Source organism: Rhincodon typus, chromosome 10 (genome assembly GCF_021869965.1).
Source record: "Rhincodon typus isolate 14 chromosome 10, sRhiTyp1.1, whole genome shotgun sequence".
Taxonomy (NCBI): domain Eukaryota; kingdom Metazoa; phylum Chordata; class Chondrichthyes; order Orectolobiformes; family Rhincodontidae; genus Rhincodon; species Rhincodon typus.
Window position 1 is genome coordinate 31,718,254 of NC_063341.1, and position 14,557 is coordinate 31,732,810.

Below are 14,557 nucleotides of genomic sequence, written 5' to 3' on the forward strand. Positions count from 1 at the left end.
AAACGTCAGCCTTCCTGCTCCTCTGATGCTGCTTGGCCTGCTGTGTTCATCCAGCTCTATACCTTGTTATCTTCTAAGTTCCCAGCCTACTTATGAGAGATCATCTGTGTTGCAGTGGACATTGATGACCTCTGACAAGAATTGAACCTGGAAGCTTCAAAATCACTTTTCATATCTGGAAGGCAGGGCTCTAACCATTACCAAACTTAGCACAAGATAAATGAGATCTGGAAATACCTCATAATTATGGAAATATTTTTAAGCAATCTCACAATAATGTGACTTTTTTTCAATCCACCACATGCTGGATGGTGCCGTTAAAGTAGAGTGCAGGGCTAGCGTTTACTCTCCTGGTTCTATCTCACTGATTGTAATTTTAACCGCGGTGATCAGCATGTCTGCTTTCAATCCAATGGGCTGCTCTTCAAATATGCAGATCAAGCTCCAATGTCAACTGGACTTGACCTGCCATTGCCAACAGCAGGCTGAGGTAAGGAAGCAGACTTGGCTTCCTTGGTAATCAAAATAAACCAGCAACAAGTGCCAGAGCCAGAAGGAGACATCTGGCAGAATTTGTTTTCTTTAAATCCTCCAGGTCTCAAAACAAAACTATGGGGCATCCCTTTTCCTGAGTGAGATTCCTCTTGGCCTGATGTTAATGACGAGTTGGCTGATTTCCACCCTCATGACAGCTATTTTATTTCCCATTTCCATCTTGTATTATCCTCTTTTCAGTTGTTGTTCTCACCTCTCAAAACATTGTCGGATCTAGTCAGATTTCCCAGACTTACACACAAAATTTAGACCTACACTTTACTCCATGTGTTCACTGAGTTTCCATTTCCGCCCCCCCTCACTACATCAATATCCAGAGCTGTTCCCTCTCCTACTTTTGGTGTCTTCAATTAGAAACAGAGTTATATCAACTTCACACATTAATGGCACCATTGAGTTCTTTAATAAAACTATTTCCCTCCCCCTGTGAAGAAGTTTTTGGCTTCTATTTGGCAACTACCCAGAGGAGTATGATTGAAATTCCCATGTAGGGAATATCAGGGTAGATAGGGATTCCAACATGATGTTCCAGCGTTTCAAAAAGTTGCTGAAGCAATACAGTTACAGGTCTCTAGCACCATATTTAAAGCCAACTATACACCACCATAGACACTGAAAGCTAGAAATGACCTTTCACATTGTGGTGTTAGAGCCTAATCCCTAAAACCTGGCTCTAAAGAAATGCAACTAACTCCCCACTTCATAGCCAAGGACTGGAGTGACGTTGAGGAGAGCATACTTTCTCCCTGAGGACTGCCAATGGAAACAGTCATCACCCCTGGACTCAGACTGCAGCATGGGTCAGTGCTCTGTCCTAAGTGAAGTGGGACATCCAGCAATGCAGATCAAATGTCAATGAAAATCTATGCTCTGCAACGTTACTTAATATCATCTTCTCCAGCATTCACTCTAACTGTGTCACTGCACACTCATTTCAAAGTTCCAGGGCCACAACCCATACTATTGTGTGCAAAATGTCCGCTCATCGACTTCATCCTCTCAAACTACCAGTTGGTTCATGCTGTATACGTTTCCTACTCACTCACTGGGGGATTCCTCACCATTTCTTCTGCTCGTACATCACCACTAACTGCCCTTGAATCCACTTCCATCATACTCAAACTCTCCCTTTGTCTGATTGCTGGAAAAGAGAGCAGGGGATGTTGGCAGAGATCAGGTTCTTGACTCTCTGTGAAGAAAAAAACATTGATCTGGCTCGAGAAGAGTATGACCAAGTTCATTTACCCTATAACCAGGTTTCAATCGCATTTTCTCTGGCTTCAGAGTGATACGTTTTCAGTTCATACTTTCTACTTGTCAATGTTCTGATCCTCAATTTCAACTCCATCCTCAGAAGTTTGCTATTGGCTTCCATTTTGTCTGCATCCCAGCACCCTCCCTTCTTTGTTGGCCCCAATTGTGAGACACCCTTTCTGGACTGTATTGCAAGATCCCACCAGGCATCGAAGCCACTATGACCCCAATGGAAGCATGGGCAGTGTTATATCTTTGTTCTGCATCAGCCTGAAGGTTTTGTAAAGGTTCTGTGAGCAATGTTTGGAAGGGGAACATCTAATCTCTGCTCAGGCAGCTCTATATGGCCCAGGGACCTTGGAAGACAGCAGGAACTTATGAGTTCTCTTGCATGTGAGTCAACACTGCTCCCAGGATACATGGTGCAAAACTTTAGAATTTGGCATCAATTTTTGCATATGATTTGAACATTCACAAACTCTGCAGGTTCTGTTCGGGCACTCTCAAAGCAATATAAGTGCAGTCAACAATACCGTGCACTGAGAGGAAGCCAGTCCTCTGTCCTGGCTGCTTGACATCACAAGGGAAAGATCTGAGCTGCTGCTATCAGTGACATCCTGGACTCGATTTTCAAAAAATAAACAAAACAGGCTTAGTGTATTGCCATTTGATCCTGATAAATGATCCTAACAGCAAGGAGGGATCACGCTGGGAGAGCTGGTGGGATGGCAGCAGGCCCCTAACTGAGACCCCGGAGCCAGTTACAGATACCCCAGCCGACATCAAGCAGCGAACGGAGGAGTTGTGGAGGGTAACAAGAAGAGGGAAAGATAAACTCTAATGCAGTACCATCTTGCATAATATCCAGTGTTTCAAGATGGTGCTGGAGCATGGGGACACATTGCATTTTGCAAGTGAAAAAACACTTTTCGCTATATTTTTATATACATGTGACAATAAATCTAAACCAGTAGCCTTACTACAGGTAGCATTGATTCTTCACTTCTGACATTTATGCAGTATTTAATAACTAATCAGAGACTTTCCCTTTGTATTGAGTCAAAGAAATGCAATTAATCAGGGTTTACACGGGGAGTGTGCAAAAATAGTAGCCATTGTATGGGAGTTACAGGGTACGTTGTGCTGCTTTATAAACAATATGCTTTAAATTGGGAAAATATTCAGATCTGTATTTAAGTGTTGTGAAACCTGAGGTTTAAGTTACATCAACATTTCTACAAATTAGACTAAAGTACTGCACTGCAAATGCTGGATAAGGACTCCTCAACTGCTCAACTTGTTAAATTGCTGATTACCACGAGAAGTGAGAAATGAGCACTATCACAAGAGGGGTGTTATTGATAGATTCATTTTGTTCCTGTTGAATGACATTTCATAAAATTGCACATCATTGAAATCATATGATTGACAGTTGTTACATTCTACAAAAAACAATTTAAAATGGTAAGAAAGCTTTTCGTTCAATCTATGGTTAGTGGGTACAGTTCCCATCTTTGTAAATAAGAACTGAATAAGGTTCTACGAAACTACTTTCTGATGGGGCCTTTGCAGCTATCAGAGGGATGAATTACACTCTGTCATTCTAGTCAAGAACCAACCTAAGCCTAAGAAAGTAAAAGGACTGTCAACCAACTGCACTACTTTGTTCCCACTGGTTTCTTGCTGAAAGGTAACAAGGTGTAGAGCTGGATGAACACAGCAGGCCAAGCAGCATCATAGGAGCAGGAAAGCTGACGTTTCGGGCCTAGACCCTTCATCAGAAATGGGGGAGGGGAAGGGATTTCACAAGCTTCAAAATCTCCCCTCCCCCTACCACATCCCAAAACCAGCCCAGCTCGTCCCTGCCTCTCTAACCTGTTCTTCCTCCCACCTATCCCCTCCTCCAACCTCAAGCCGCACCCCCATTTCCTACCTACTAACCTCATCCCGCCCCCTTGACCTGTCCGTCCTCCCTGGACTGACCTATCTCCTCCCTACCTCCCCACCTACACTCACCTTTACTGGCTCCATCCCCGCCTCTTTGACCTGTCTGTTTCCTCTCCACCTATCTTCTCCTTTCTCCATCTTCTATCCGCCTCCCCCTCTCTCCCTATTTATTTCAGAACCCCCTTCCCCTCCCCCATTTCTGATGAAGGGTCTAGGCCCGAAACGTCAGCTTTCCTGCTCCTCTGATGCTGCTTGGCCTGCTGTGTTCATCCAGCTCTACATCTTGTTATCTCAGATTTTCCAGCATCTGCAGTTCCTACTATCTCTTGCTGAAAGGTAGCTAGTTTGCCCTAATGTACATAATTACAAAAGTAATCTGTTCATAATACATATGTGAAGGTGTCAAATCCTACAACTTTTCCATATAAATGAATGGTCAAAAATGCAGTTCAGCCGAAGCCTGTGTACTAGTGGTATCAGTACAAAAGACTGCTAATTTGGTTTGTAGTTGTCCTGTGTTATAGTCATAATTAATTCTCCATTCTTGTTTAAGAAATGTTCTCTCTTTTTCCTACAGGGGTTCGCCAGATCGAGATGGAACTGTAAGTATACAGAAAATGTATCTGTTGAATGGTTAATATTCAGGTTAAATAAATATTTGTTTGGACTAATTATTCGAAACTTAAATGAATAATTCCTACATATTACAATAGGTGCAGTTGTATGTCATAGTGCTCACGGTCACAGTTGACCCCTCTACCTTTGAGCACAAGCAGCCTCTCACTAGAATGTTTTGCAATATAAATCTTTCATTAAAAAGTTTTGATCACCCCCACCATAGTTACAGAGTATGAGAGTGAGTAGCCTATGTTATTTTAAGGAATAGTTGAACTTTTAGGAAGGTTTAAATGCCAGGATTGTCCTGTAACAAGTAGTGTGCACACTCTTTGGATTATTTAAGACGGTAGGTAAGGGCCTGTCCATTGTTGACTTCAATTCCTTAAGGTGTAAATTAAATGCAGTAACTAAACTGTTCTTTGCTTCATTGACAAGCAACAATTAAAGCTGTGGCAAAACATACTTCAAATATCATGTGACACATTTAAGAGCTTAAAGGAAAATGCCAGTGAACCGAAAACAAATGATCAACAACAATAACTATATTTATTCATGCTATGCAGCTAACATTGTAAAATGTCCCAAGGTGCTTCACCAAGTGTTATCAAGCAAAACTTGACCAAGACTTGAGTTTTATGGGGTGCCGCTAAAAACTTGCCTCCAGCTAGAATATCAGTGGGAGTCCTGACCATGATCATGACAGCTGTCCTGTAACATTATAAATAGCAACGTTCATTGCTTAAGGCCAGATCTCCAGCCCTTTCTCAGTAAGAGGCCCTGTCTTAGACAACTATCAGCCAAATGAATGACCAACAGCTCTGTATCACTGCAGTGCCAGGTGAGAGCATATTCTGGGACTACAGGCAGTCTCGTTGCACCGAGAAACCATCAGAGTCATAGTTCCAAGGGTTTGAGGAGAGGGGATGGGGAGGCCATGCTCACAGGCCAAGGGGAAGGTTAGGAATGCTTAGGTAAGATGGCACCATATATATAAATATTGGTAGAGTACAAGTGTCGATCTGTGCCCCAAAGGAGAAAGGAGAGGATGAGCTTTGTGAGGGTGCCTCTGATTGGCCAGAGGGGACACAATGGAGGTTCCCCTAACCTCCTGGCTGAAACCATCCCATGCAACTGAAGTTGAAAGGCTTCCCTTTTAGCTTGAGCCTCCCTGCTCCACAGAAAAGGCATTGGTGATGTAGGGTGATTAGTCATTAGTGAATGGTCATTAGTTGATGACATAGGGTATCAATAGGATGAAGGGCAGGCAGGCAGGTGGCCTGATGTCTCCCATGCTCCTGGTAACATTACAGACACCTTTGGGATGAGTGGATAGGTTAAAGGAAGGTCACCACTGAGCCTATGAACCTCCTCACATCCCTGCCCCCTTCACCTACTCACCTCCATAACCCTCCACCAACCCCCAGTTTCAAAACCACAAGTGACTGAGCACAAAACCCAGTCGAAGGAGATGTCAGGGTGCATGACCATAAATGTAGTCAAAGGGTAGATTTTTTTTGGAGAACCTTAAAGGAGCAAATAAAAGTATCAGGATAGAAAGGTTTAGGGAAGGAATCCCAGAAGTTAGTTGGGAGCAATTGTTGTTCTGGCTGCCAATAATAGAGAGATTAAAATCAGGGAAGTTCAGAAAGGAAAATGGACAGGTTTATGGAAGGTTGTTGAGCTGCACAAATTTGGACATTTGGAGGAGTGAACCCATGGAGGGATTTGAAAGCAAAGATAAGAATTTTAAAATGAATGCATAGACTAGTGAGCACACAAGTGATAGATGAATGGGATTTGATATGATTTAGGATAAGGGAAGCAGAGCCTGCAGTAACATCAAACTGACAATTGGAGAAAATGGGAAAACAATCAATAGTAAATAATAAGTTTGCTAGTTAAAGACAGAATGATTCATAATGTTTGACACTAATTTTAAGGTTGTGCCTATGATGTGAATTTGTTCCTTTGTCATCTTCTAGAACTTAAAGTAACTTATTATTAATTCAAGTTGGGGACAAACTGTATTTAACTTGATTCATGATTTCATTTAGTTGCTATTTTCTCGAATGTCTAACATGAATTTGAAACAGTTCGTCCCTTCTGCTGCAATGGATGTGTGACGAGAAAACAAAAATGTGCGAGAAAGGAATGAGTTCAAACCTTACAATTATATCAAGTAGTCACTTGGCAGTACAGAACTTAACTATTGGCTTTCAAATATTTTTGTATGGTTCTCATCAGGATTGACTGAGGCATTACCATGGACAATGCATTAGCCTTGGGGTAATTATTCCCTAATGCTTTTGCATGCCAAGATCTCGACCAATTAAAGTCCGCTTGCCAACAGATTGGCATCCTGTTTCTCATACAGTGTAGTTTTTTTTATCCCTTTGAAATTTGGCATTCCTACTTCTGTCGTGATGAGTACAAGGTGGAAAGTTTCAACAGCATGTACAATTTTTTTTAGCAATTTTATCAAACCTAAAAAATATCGATCAGCAAACAGTATTTAAAAGCAATCATTATGGTCTAAAATAGTTTTTTTTAAATCATTAATATTGATTGTGGTATGAATACATCAATTCATTAGGTAACACAATCATTTTAGTTATTACATGAACAGAATATTGATATGAGTATATAATTCCTTGGCTGATTTTGCTTGTTAAGAGTTAGAAGTAAAGAAGGGACACAGTTGGATTCTTTCATCCAAGGAAATAATGAACAATCAACAATTAAAGTGTTCATAGGTTGAAGGGACAATTACAATGCTTTAGAAAAGGCTAGGCATTGAGAATATAGGTGAAAGATAGGTTACGTCACAGATCTGTCAGAAGGTAGTAGGTTTTTTGTAAATCTTTTGGTAAATCTTTTTTTAACTGTGTATATTATACATAAATATACATACATACATATATAATGTCTCCACACTAGATGAATCCTAAGGAATTAATAACATTTTCCCACTTTATGCCTTTTAGCGAGCATGGTTTTAAAAGAAGTACTCCCATGCACTTCATAGAAGCGGTATGTGTGAGTGTGTGTGTGTGTGTGTGTGTGTGTGTGTGTGTGTGTGTGTGTCCAAAACTGCATGAGATTGGAGTGGCAGATGCAAAGGAGAAAAAAATAGCCTTCCAATTGCCTTTCATAGCAGAGTGAATTAGATAGTACATGAAGAATACCATGCATCATATACACTCCCAAATTCTGATCATCTCCAGGGAATCACAGCTGGAATGTTTTTGTCCGGATAGGCTCATTATCATTCAGCAAGTCTGTTTACCACTGAGAGAATGGAAATCCTTCCTGCATTTTGTATGCTGTTGCCTGCTGGAAAATGAGTTTTTTTTCTGCAGTATACAGTCTAGCTCAACACAGCTGTCACTGTTGACTGCCAGAAGCTCTCGCTATAGTGAAGCAGTACTCTTCTGACAGCTAGCATCAGCAAAATATCAGTTAGACATTTGTCATTCATAAGTAAGCAGTGTACGGATTCAGGACTAAAAGTAGAGGCCAGATTGGAGCTGTCAGATTTTCCACCAGCCAACACAACCAAACTTACTTCCAAGGGTCAAAATGGGACCAATGGCTTATGGCACATCCAAGTGCCCCACAAAGAATAATACCCAACAGATAGGCAGAATCCTTGTCATGTCATGGGTTAGACAAATATTAGGGACCCCTCAAATTATCTTGATCACCAAATATGGCGTAGTTATTCATCTATAAACATACTCACAGCCCCAAATTTACCAATGTATTCCCCTGTCCTTACTACGATAAAACTCCACAGTCACTGAATGAAAAGTTTACAATTTTGACAAATAATTTATCTTAAAATCTGAATATGGAAACATAAACAGCTCTGGTAAAATCCTTTTTCTAATTATTTGCAGAAGAAAAGTAATGGTGCTCCAAATGGATTTTATGCAGAAATCGACTGGGAGCGATATGTGAGTGTAAAATTTGTTTTGTTTCAAGTGCAACATTTTTTCAAAAGTTCTGTTTTATTTGAAGAATTTCAGGAATCATTTTTAAAACATTTCAAGCTAAAGAGGAAATGGAACTGGCAGATATTTTTCTGCATGTTTAGTCAGGCTTAGTTATGTCGGAAAGGATAAGCTGCCTTAATTCTGCCACATGGACGACAAGATCATAATATTTGCTCCAATTTTTATTATAATAATGACAGTTATTGTGTTGAATTTTAGCATTTTTTCAAGTTTCCAGCAGTAGCTACAGACATTTACATGGAACCTGGTTGATTAAATTGATTACCTATTGAATTACTGGAGACAGTTATAGTAATCAATAATGAGTTTGGTTACAGAGAAGTGTGATGTGAAAGATGTTAATAGGAAGAATGAAGAGATATAAGCTATAATCTTCAAGGGAATGCAGAAAGAGGGAGATCTGAGGATGTAGGCATATAAATCTTTGAGAGTTGCAGGACAAGTCAAGGAGGCTATTGAAAAAGCATATGTGATGCCCAAGCTTCAAAGTACAAAAAAAGTTTATGATGTACCTTCATACTGCATTGTTTAGGCCTCAAATGGACTTATTTGTTCAATTCTGGCATTGCATATTCCAAAAGATGTTTAGGGTTTGGAGAAAGCACAGTAAAGATTTATTGGTATAAGAATGAAGGATTTTGGTTTATGGAGAGACTGCAAATATTGAGGTTTTTCTCTGCAGAGAAAGTTTTAAAAAAAAATCTGATAGAGGTGTTTAAAATTATGAATGGTTCCAGTGACAGAGCTCAGTAACCAGAGGACAGTGATTTAAAGTTGGTTCATAAAGGGACCAGAAGTGACATGAAGAATTTTATTTTTTTACAGAGGAGGTTTTTGTGATCTGGAATGTGCTGCCTAAAACAGTGATTGAATCAGATTCAATAATACTCCTCAAAACGGAATTGGAATAACAAAATAACAAGGCTATGGGGAGTTAATTGGATAGCTCTACCAAAAAGCTGGCATAGATGTGATGGAGCAAATGGCTTTCGACTGTGCTGTAACAATCTATGATTCCATGATAATTGTTTTCCATCAGGTGAAAACTATATTTGTAGATCTGTCTTCGATTCTGTCCAATTCAGCATGAGTTTAATTATAAACTGGAATAATAAGATGTTTTCTTTTAACAGCATTTTTTGTTATCTATGCATCCATATTATTGAATGCAATCTCCCTGTAACTTGGGAGTAAATACGTAATGGCTCCAATTAACTTTCTTATGAAGTAGGTTGTTAGTTTGTACTAAAATATGCTGGTGCTCTAAAAGTTGATTCAAGGGTCCTGTCATCACTATCTTTGAACTATTTTAAGACATTCCAATTTAAGCACAACACCTTCTCCCTAGTTTAACAAGTTAAAAACTAACATTATGATAACATAAGCACAAATCAATAACAAGATTATATTAACACTCTTCACATCATTCTGATAGTCCCTTTCCATTCAGAACAAAGGACTGTGGGAACAGGAGTAGGCCATTAAGTCCCTCAAGCCTGTTCTGCCATTCCATAAGATCATGGCTGATCTGTGACCTGACTCCATGCTTATGCTTTTGGCCCATAACCCTTAATATCTTTGCTTAACAAAAAATTATCTTTCTCAGATATAAAATTAACAGTTGATCTAGCACCCAGTACTGTTTGTGGAAGAGAGCTCCAAAGCTCTACCACCCTCTGTTTGTGTAGGAGTGTTTCCCAACATCGCTCCTGAACGGTCTGGCCCTAGTTCTTAGACTATGACCCTACCTTTAGAATCTGCAACCAATGGAAATAGTTTATTCTTATCTACCCTGTCTTTTCCTTTTAATATCTTGAAGACTTTGATCAGATCAGCCCTTAACCTTCCAAATCCTAGCAAATCTATAGGTGCTATATAACAGAGATGATAGGGATTTTGTCCGTGACTGGAAAGCCAACAAGAATTCCATGTCGTAGAGCTGGATGAACAGCCTTCCTGCTCCTCTGATGCTGCTTGGCCTGCTGTGTTCATCCAGCTCTACACCTTGTTATCTCAGATTCTCCAGCATCTGCAGTTCCTACTATCTCTGAAAGAATTCCATGTCATCCCTTTTCCAAAAGACTTGCTGAATTAAGTGCCAATTAGGCATGGCCAATGAAAGGCTATAGGGAGGATGTTATTAAATTGGAAAGGGCGCAGAAAAGATTTACAAGGATTTATTGGGACCGGAGGTTTGAGTTATTGGGAGAGGCTGGATAGGCTGGGGCTATTGTTTTTTCCCCCCCTTGAGCGTAGGAGGCTGAGGGGTGACCTTATAAGAGGTGTATAAAAGAGGCATGGATAGGGTGAATAGCCAAAGTCTTTTTCCCAGGGTAGGAGAGTTCAAAATTAGAGCGCATAGGTTTAAGGTGAGAAGGGAAAGATTTAAAAGGGACCTGAGGGGCAACTTTTTCACACAGAGGGTGATGTGTATTTGGAATTAACAACCAGAGGAAGTATTAGATGCAGGTACAGTTACACATTTAAAAGATATTTGGAAGTTACATGAATAGGAAAGGTTGAGAGGGATATGGATCAAATGCAGTCAAATGGGATTAGTTTAGTTTGGGAAGCCAGCATGAATGAGTTGGACTGAAAGGTCTATTTCTGAGCTGCATGACCCTTTGACTTTATAAAATCCAGGGTTCAGGAAGTCCTGACCTCCCAAGGGCTGTAATCAAGTAAGAGGCATACTTTTGAGACGTAGAGTTTCCAGGTCTCAGCCATGGGTAAATGATGGAGGGTTGTGAATCAGCAGCAAGGACAGTGAGGGGCCTCTTAACAGGCCCCTTCTCCTTCCTTATACCAGATCCCACTGAGTGGGTTTGAGTGAGAGACCCCATGCCGAAAGCCTGAAAGCAACTCCAAAACGGTTGGCTTTTTGGAATCCCCACATGGCCAGTGCAGGTTGAATAGCAACATGGAGGGATGCCCCCTGTGGACCTTCACACATGGATGTAATTGGAACAGGAATGGGAAGATGGTGGGGTCTCCACCTGTCAAAAATCTCCCCTTTGGGTAGGCCATTAAATGCCAGCTTATGACAAAGAGTGGGACAGAACTTCTTCAAGACAGGCAATCTATAAAGACAATCCTTCATATTATCAAAGTGACATTGATGGGAATTCATGGTGACTTTTTAGAAGAGGTAGTAAATTGCTTGAAAGATGGAAAGTAATGGGTTGTTATGAGAGCAGTTTTATCAAGGTGGATGTAGTTTGTGGGAGCAGGAAGCTCAATGTGCAAGAACGGTGCGTGGAATGCCCTAAAGATGACTATTTTCAACTCCACATAAATGAGTCAGAAACGCAATGTACAATAATCAAATATTCTGATATACCAAACAGGAGGGGCAACACCATGAAAACATGGCCCAAAGGGTAAATATGAAATGTAATGCTTCATGTGTCAGCATTATATTTAGGCAAAAAGAAATGGTGGCATGCACATGTTCCGTAAACAGTATGGGAATTGCTAAGGAAGAGATGTAAAGAAATCAAGGAATCCTAGTAAACTTTAAAGCTCCACATGTTCAACAAATGTAGAGTAAAAATCAACACAGCCAATTAAATGTGGAACTACATGGCAAAACACAGGATGCATGTCAGATTATGATCAAATTGTTTGAGCCTTTCATCAGACCGTACATTAACTACTGTGTCATTCTGGCTGCTGAGAAATCAAGGAGATATTTAAATTCTGAAATGGTGCTGTCAAGAATGTGAGGTTGCTCCCCAGTGTCAAATGTTTGATTTATGAGGCAAACCTGGAAGTAGTGCATACGATTCAGACCTGAAAGACATGTGGGAGGTGTTCTTATAGTTAATGAAAGTTAGTTGAGGATTGGAAAATCTACATCCAGAATATAATTTCAAAGTAAATGGTAAGAGAGAAACAGTAGGACATGGGTTCAAATTAGTAAATGATAAATTTGGGAAATTTGTGGCACAAGCATAATCAAAACAGGAAATGGACTTCCATATAAAGTATAAGAGAAAGTGGAAATCCTGGAACATTTTAAGATACATTTGAAGCCTTGACGGGGACAAGTACTGTCGGATCATTATGACTGGATGAGTTCAGGTGAGCTGAATGCCCATCAATGTACTCAATTTTTGTTTTATCATTTCACACTTCTTGGTTTTGTTCTAATAGAACAAGATAATGCTGCAGCACAGAAGTGGTCTGTTTATGCCATCAAGCCTATGTTTTTTCAATAGGATTCACCTGATCTAATTCCACTCTCCTGCTCAGCCCCTGTGTCCATTAATAATCATCTTGTTGAGGCAAATATCTAATTATCATTAAAGTTACCTTAATGCTTTGTAGCCATTAGCTGTGATTTGTCTGGTCATTACATAAGGTAATCATTTTGAAAACATGATGATCAGTTCATGAACCTTTGCAATCAATGCTGAATTGAATTAAGTTGAAGAATTGAATAAATAAGAAGATGCAATAAAGAGAAGAGACTGCAATATACGTAAACAGAGTTGAAAATTTTAAAAATACATCTTTTGTAGGGTCACACATGGAATATGTGCAATGTATTACTGTTAATATTAGTTAAATGAAACCGCTGAAGAAGGTCAAAGCAACATCTGAAATTACCTTGTGATTTGTAATTGTTATGCGAGCTGCTCCAGAGGGGTTCTTGTGGCATAGTGGTAGTGTCCCTACGTCTAGGCCAGAGTTCAAATCCCACCACCCCAGAGATGTATAATGGCATCTCTGAACAGGTTGTTTAAAACAATCTACAAGTTGATTCAGTAATTTATATTATTGGAACAAAAATGAAGTACACTTTTTAAATGGAATGCATTTGGCCAGGCTTAATTCACTCTTTCAGCAGAATACTACTTCAGTAATGATGATAGAAAAGATCTTGATGGCAGAATAGTAGGATGTCTTCAAAGACTTAGGCTGAGATATTCCACTTCCTAAAAAGAACCTGTCACTTTAATCATCACAAAACAGATAAGAAAAGAAAAAATGTTTCTAAGCTGATTAAAGATAACTACTTACACTTTGTGTTTCAACTAAATCTTAGTATGCATGTCCAGGATTTCAGCTGGCTTCATTTGGACATGGGCACTACTGGGTAGATAAACTTTTTAATATCAGTTTTTTCCAAGATGTCGTGGCACATCTCCAGAGCAGGTGAGACTTGAACCCAGGTCTTCTGGCTTCCATGGAAGGACATCGATACTGAGCCACAAGAGTCCTTTACCACTGCATATTGTTTAGTATCTCCTGCAAACTATTTAATTAGATACAAGAATGATATTACACAGCAAGTTGTGGGCAGGCGTAGTGGTTCCATGCCAAAGTGTTAATTCGGTAAACAAAATAAATTGACATAACTCTTGCTATTTAAAATTTGTCATGGAAAATGTAATGCCACAAGTTAAAAACATAAACATTTAGAAAATAAAGTTTATTTTGAAATGTAGTTAAGTGTAAGGTCTCAGCAATCTAAAACTGTGCTCCCCTGAAAGTTCTGCTTCCCAGAATATCTCTGAAACTCCGTTCTTGAGTAGGTTGAGACAAAGGTGGCAGCTGCTGTGAATCACTCCATTTCAAATTGTTTTATAAACAACAAAATAGTTGCTCATGAACACAACAACAGAAAAGTAATCATGGTTGAAAATCTTCTTGGCATTCATTATATTTCTTGTCTGATTTTCAGAATTCCCCAGAAGTTGATGATGAAGGTTACAGCATCAGGCCGGATGACAAATCAGGTTATATCCTTTTGGACCTTTCTGAACTTATTTAACTTCCCTGTCCAGAGGTGCTGACTAATCTCCTGAGAGTTTTGGGTATTTTCTGTCCACTTTTTCTGAATTCCAGTATATTACCAAGAGTTCAATATTGAACCATATCCATCCAATAGAGGCAATAAACATCTGCAATACGTTTTAAATGTACAAAACGCATTATAAGATATTGATTGAATTGCCTTTTTTCTGTTCTGAATAAGCACACAAGCTAGTTTAGCAGGCAATTTAAGTACATTTTATAGTAGAACAGGGAGATACAAAGGTCTAAGGACAGAATGATAAAGCATGGGATCCCAAGAGTGGGGAAAATGAGAAAGGACAGTAGAAGAGGTTACACATATGTTGCTTCCTTTGCCACAACTGCCAAACATTGGTCATGCACCA

General features: G+C 39.6%; 1 protein-coding gene across 1 annotated transcript in view; it reads left to right on the forward strand.

Annotated features, from left to right (window-relative positions):
• Positions 1 to 14,557, forward strand: part of sgip1a (SH3GL interacting endocytic adaptor 1a) — a 215,238-nt gene that overhangs the window by 99,945 nt on the left and 100,736 nt on the right. Inside the window, exons 3-5 of the mRNA XM_048602076.1 lie at positions 4,334 to 4,358; positions 8,274 to 8,330; positions 14,080 to 14,137. Of these exons, the coding sequence (XP_048458033.1) occupies positions 4,334 to 4,358; positions 8,274 to 8,330; positions 14,080 to 14,137 (140 nt within the window). The remainder of the gene's footprint in view (positions 1 to 4,333; positions 4,359 to 8,273; positions 8,331 to 14,079; positions 14,138 to 14,557) is intronic.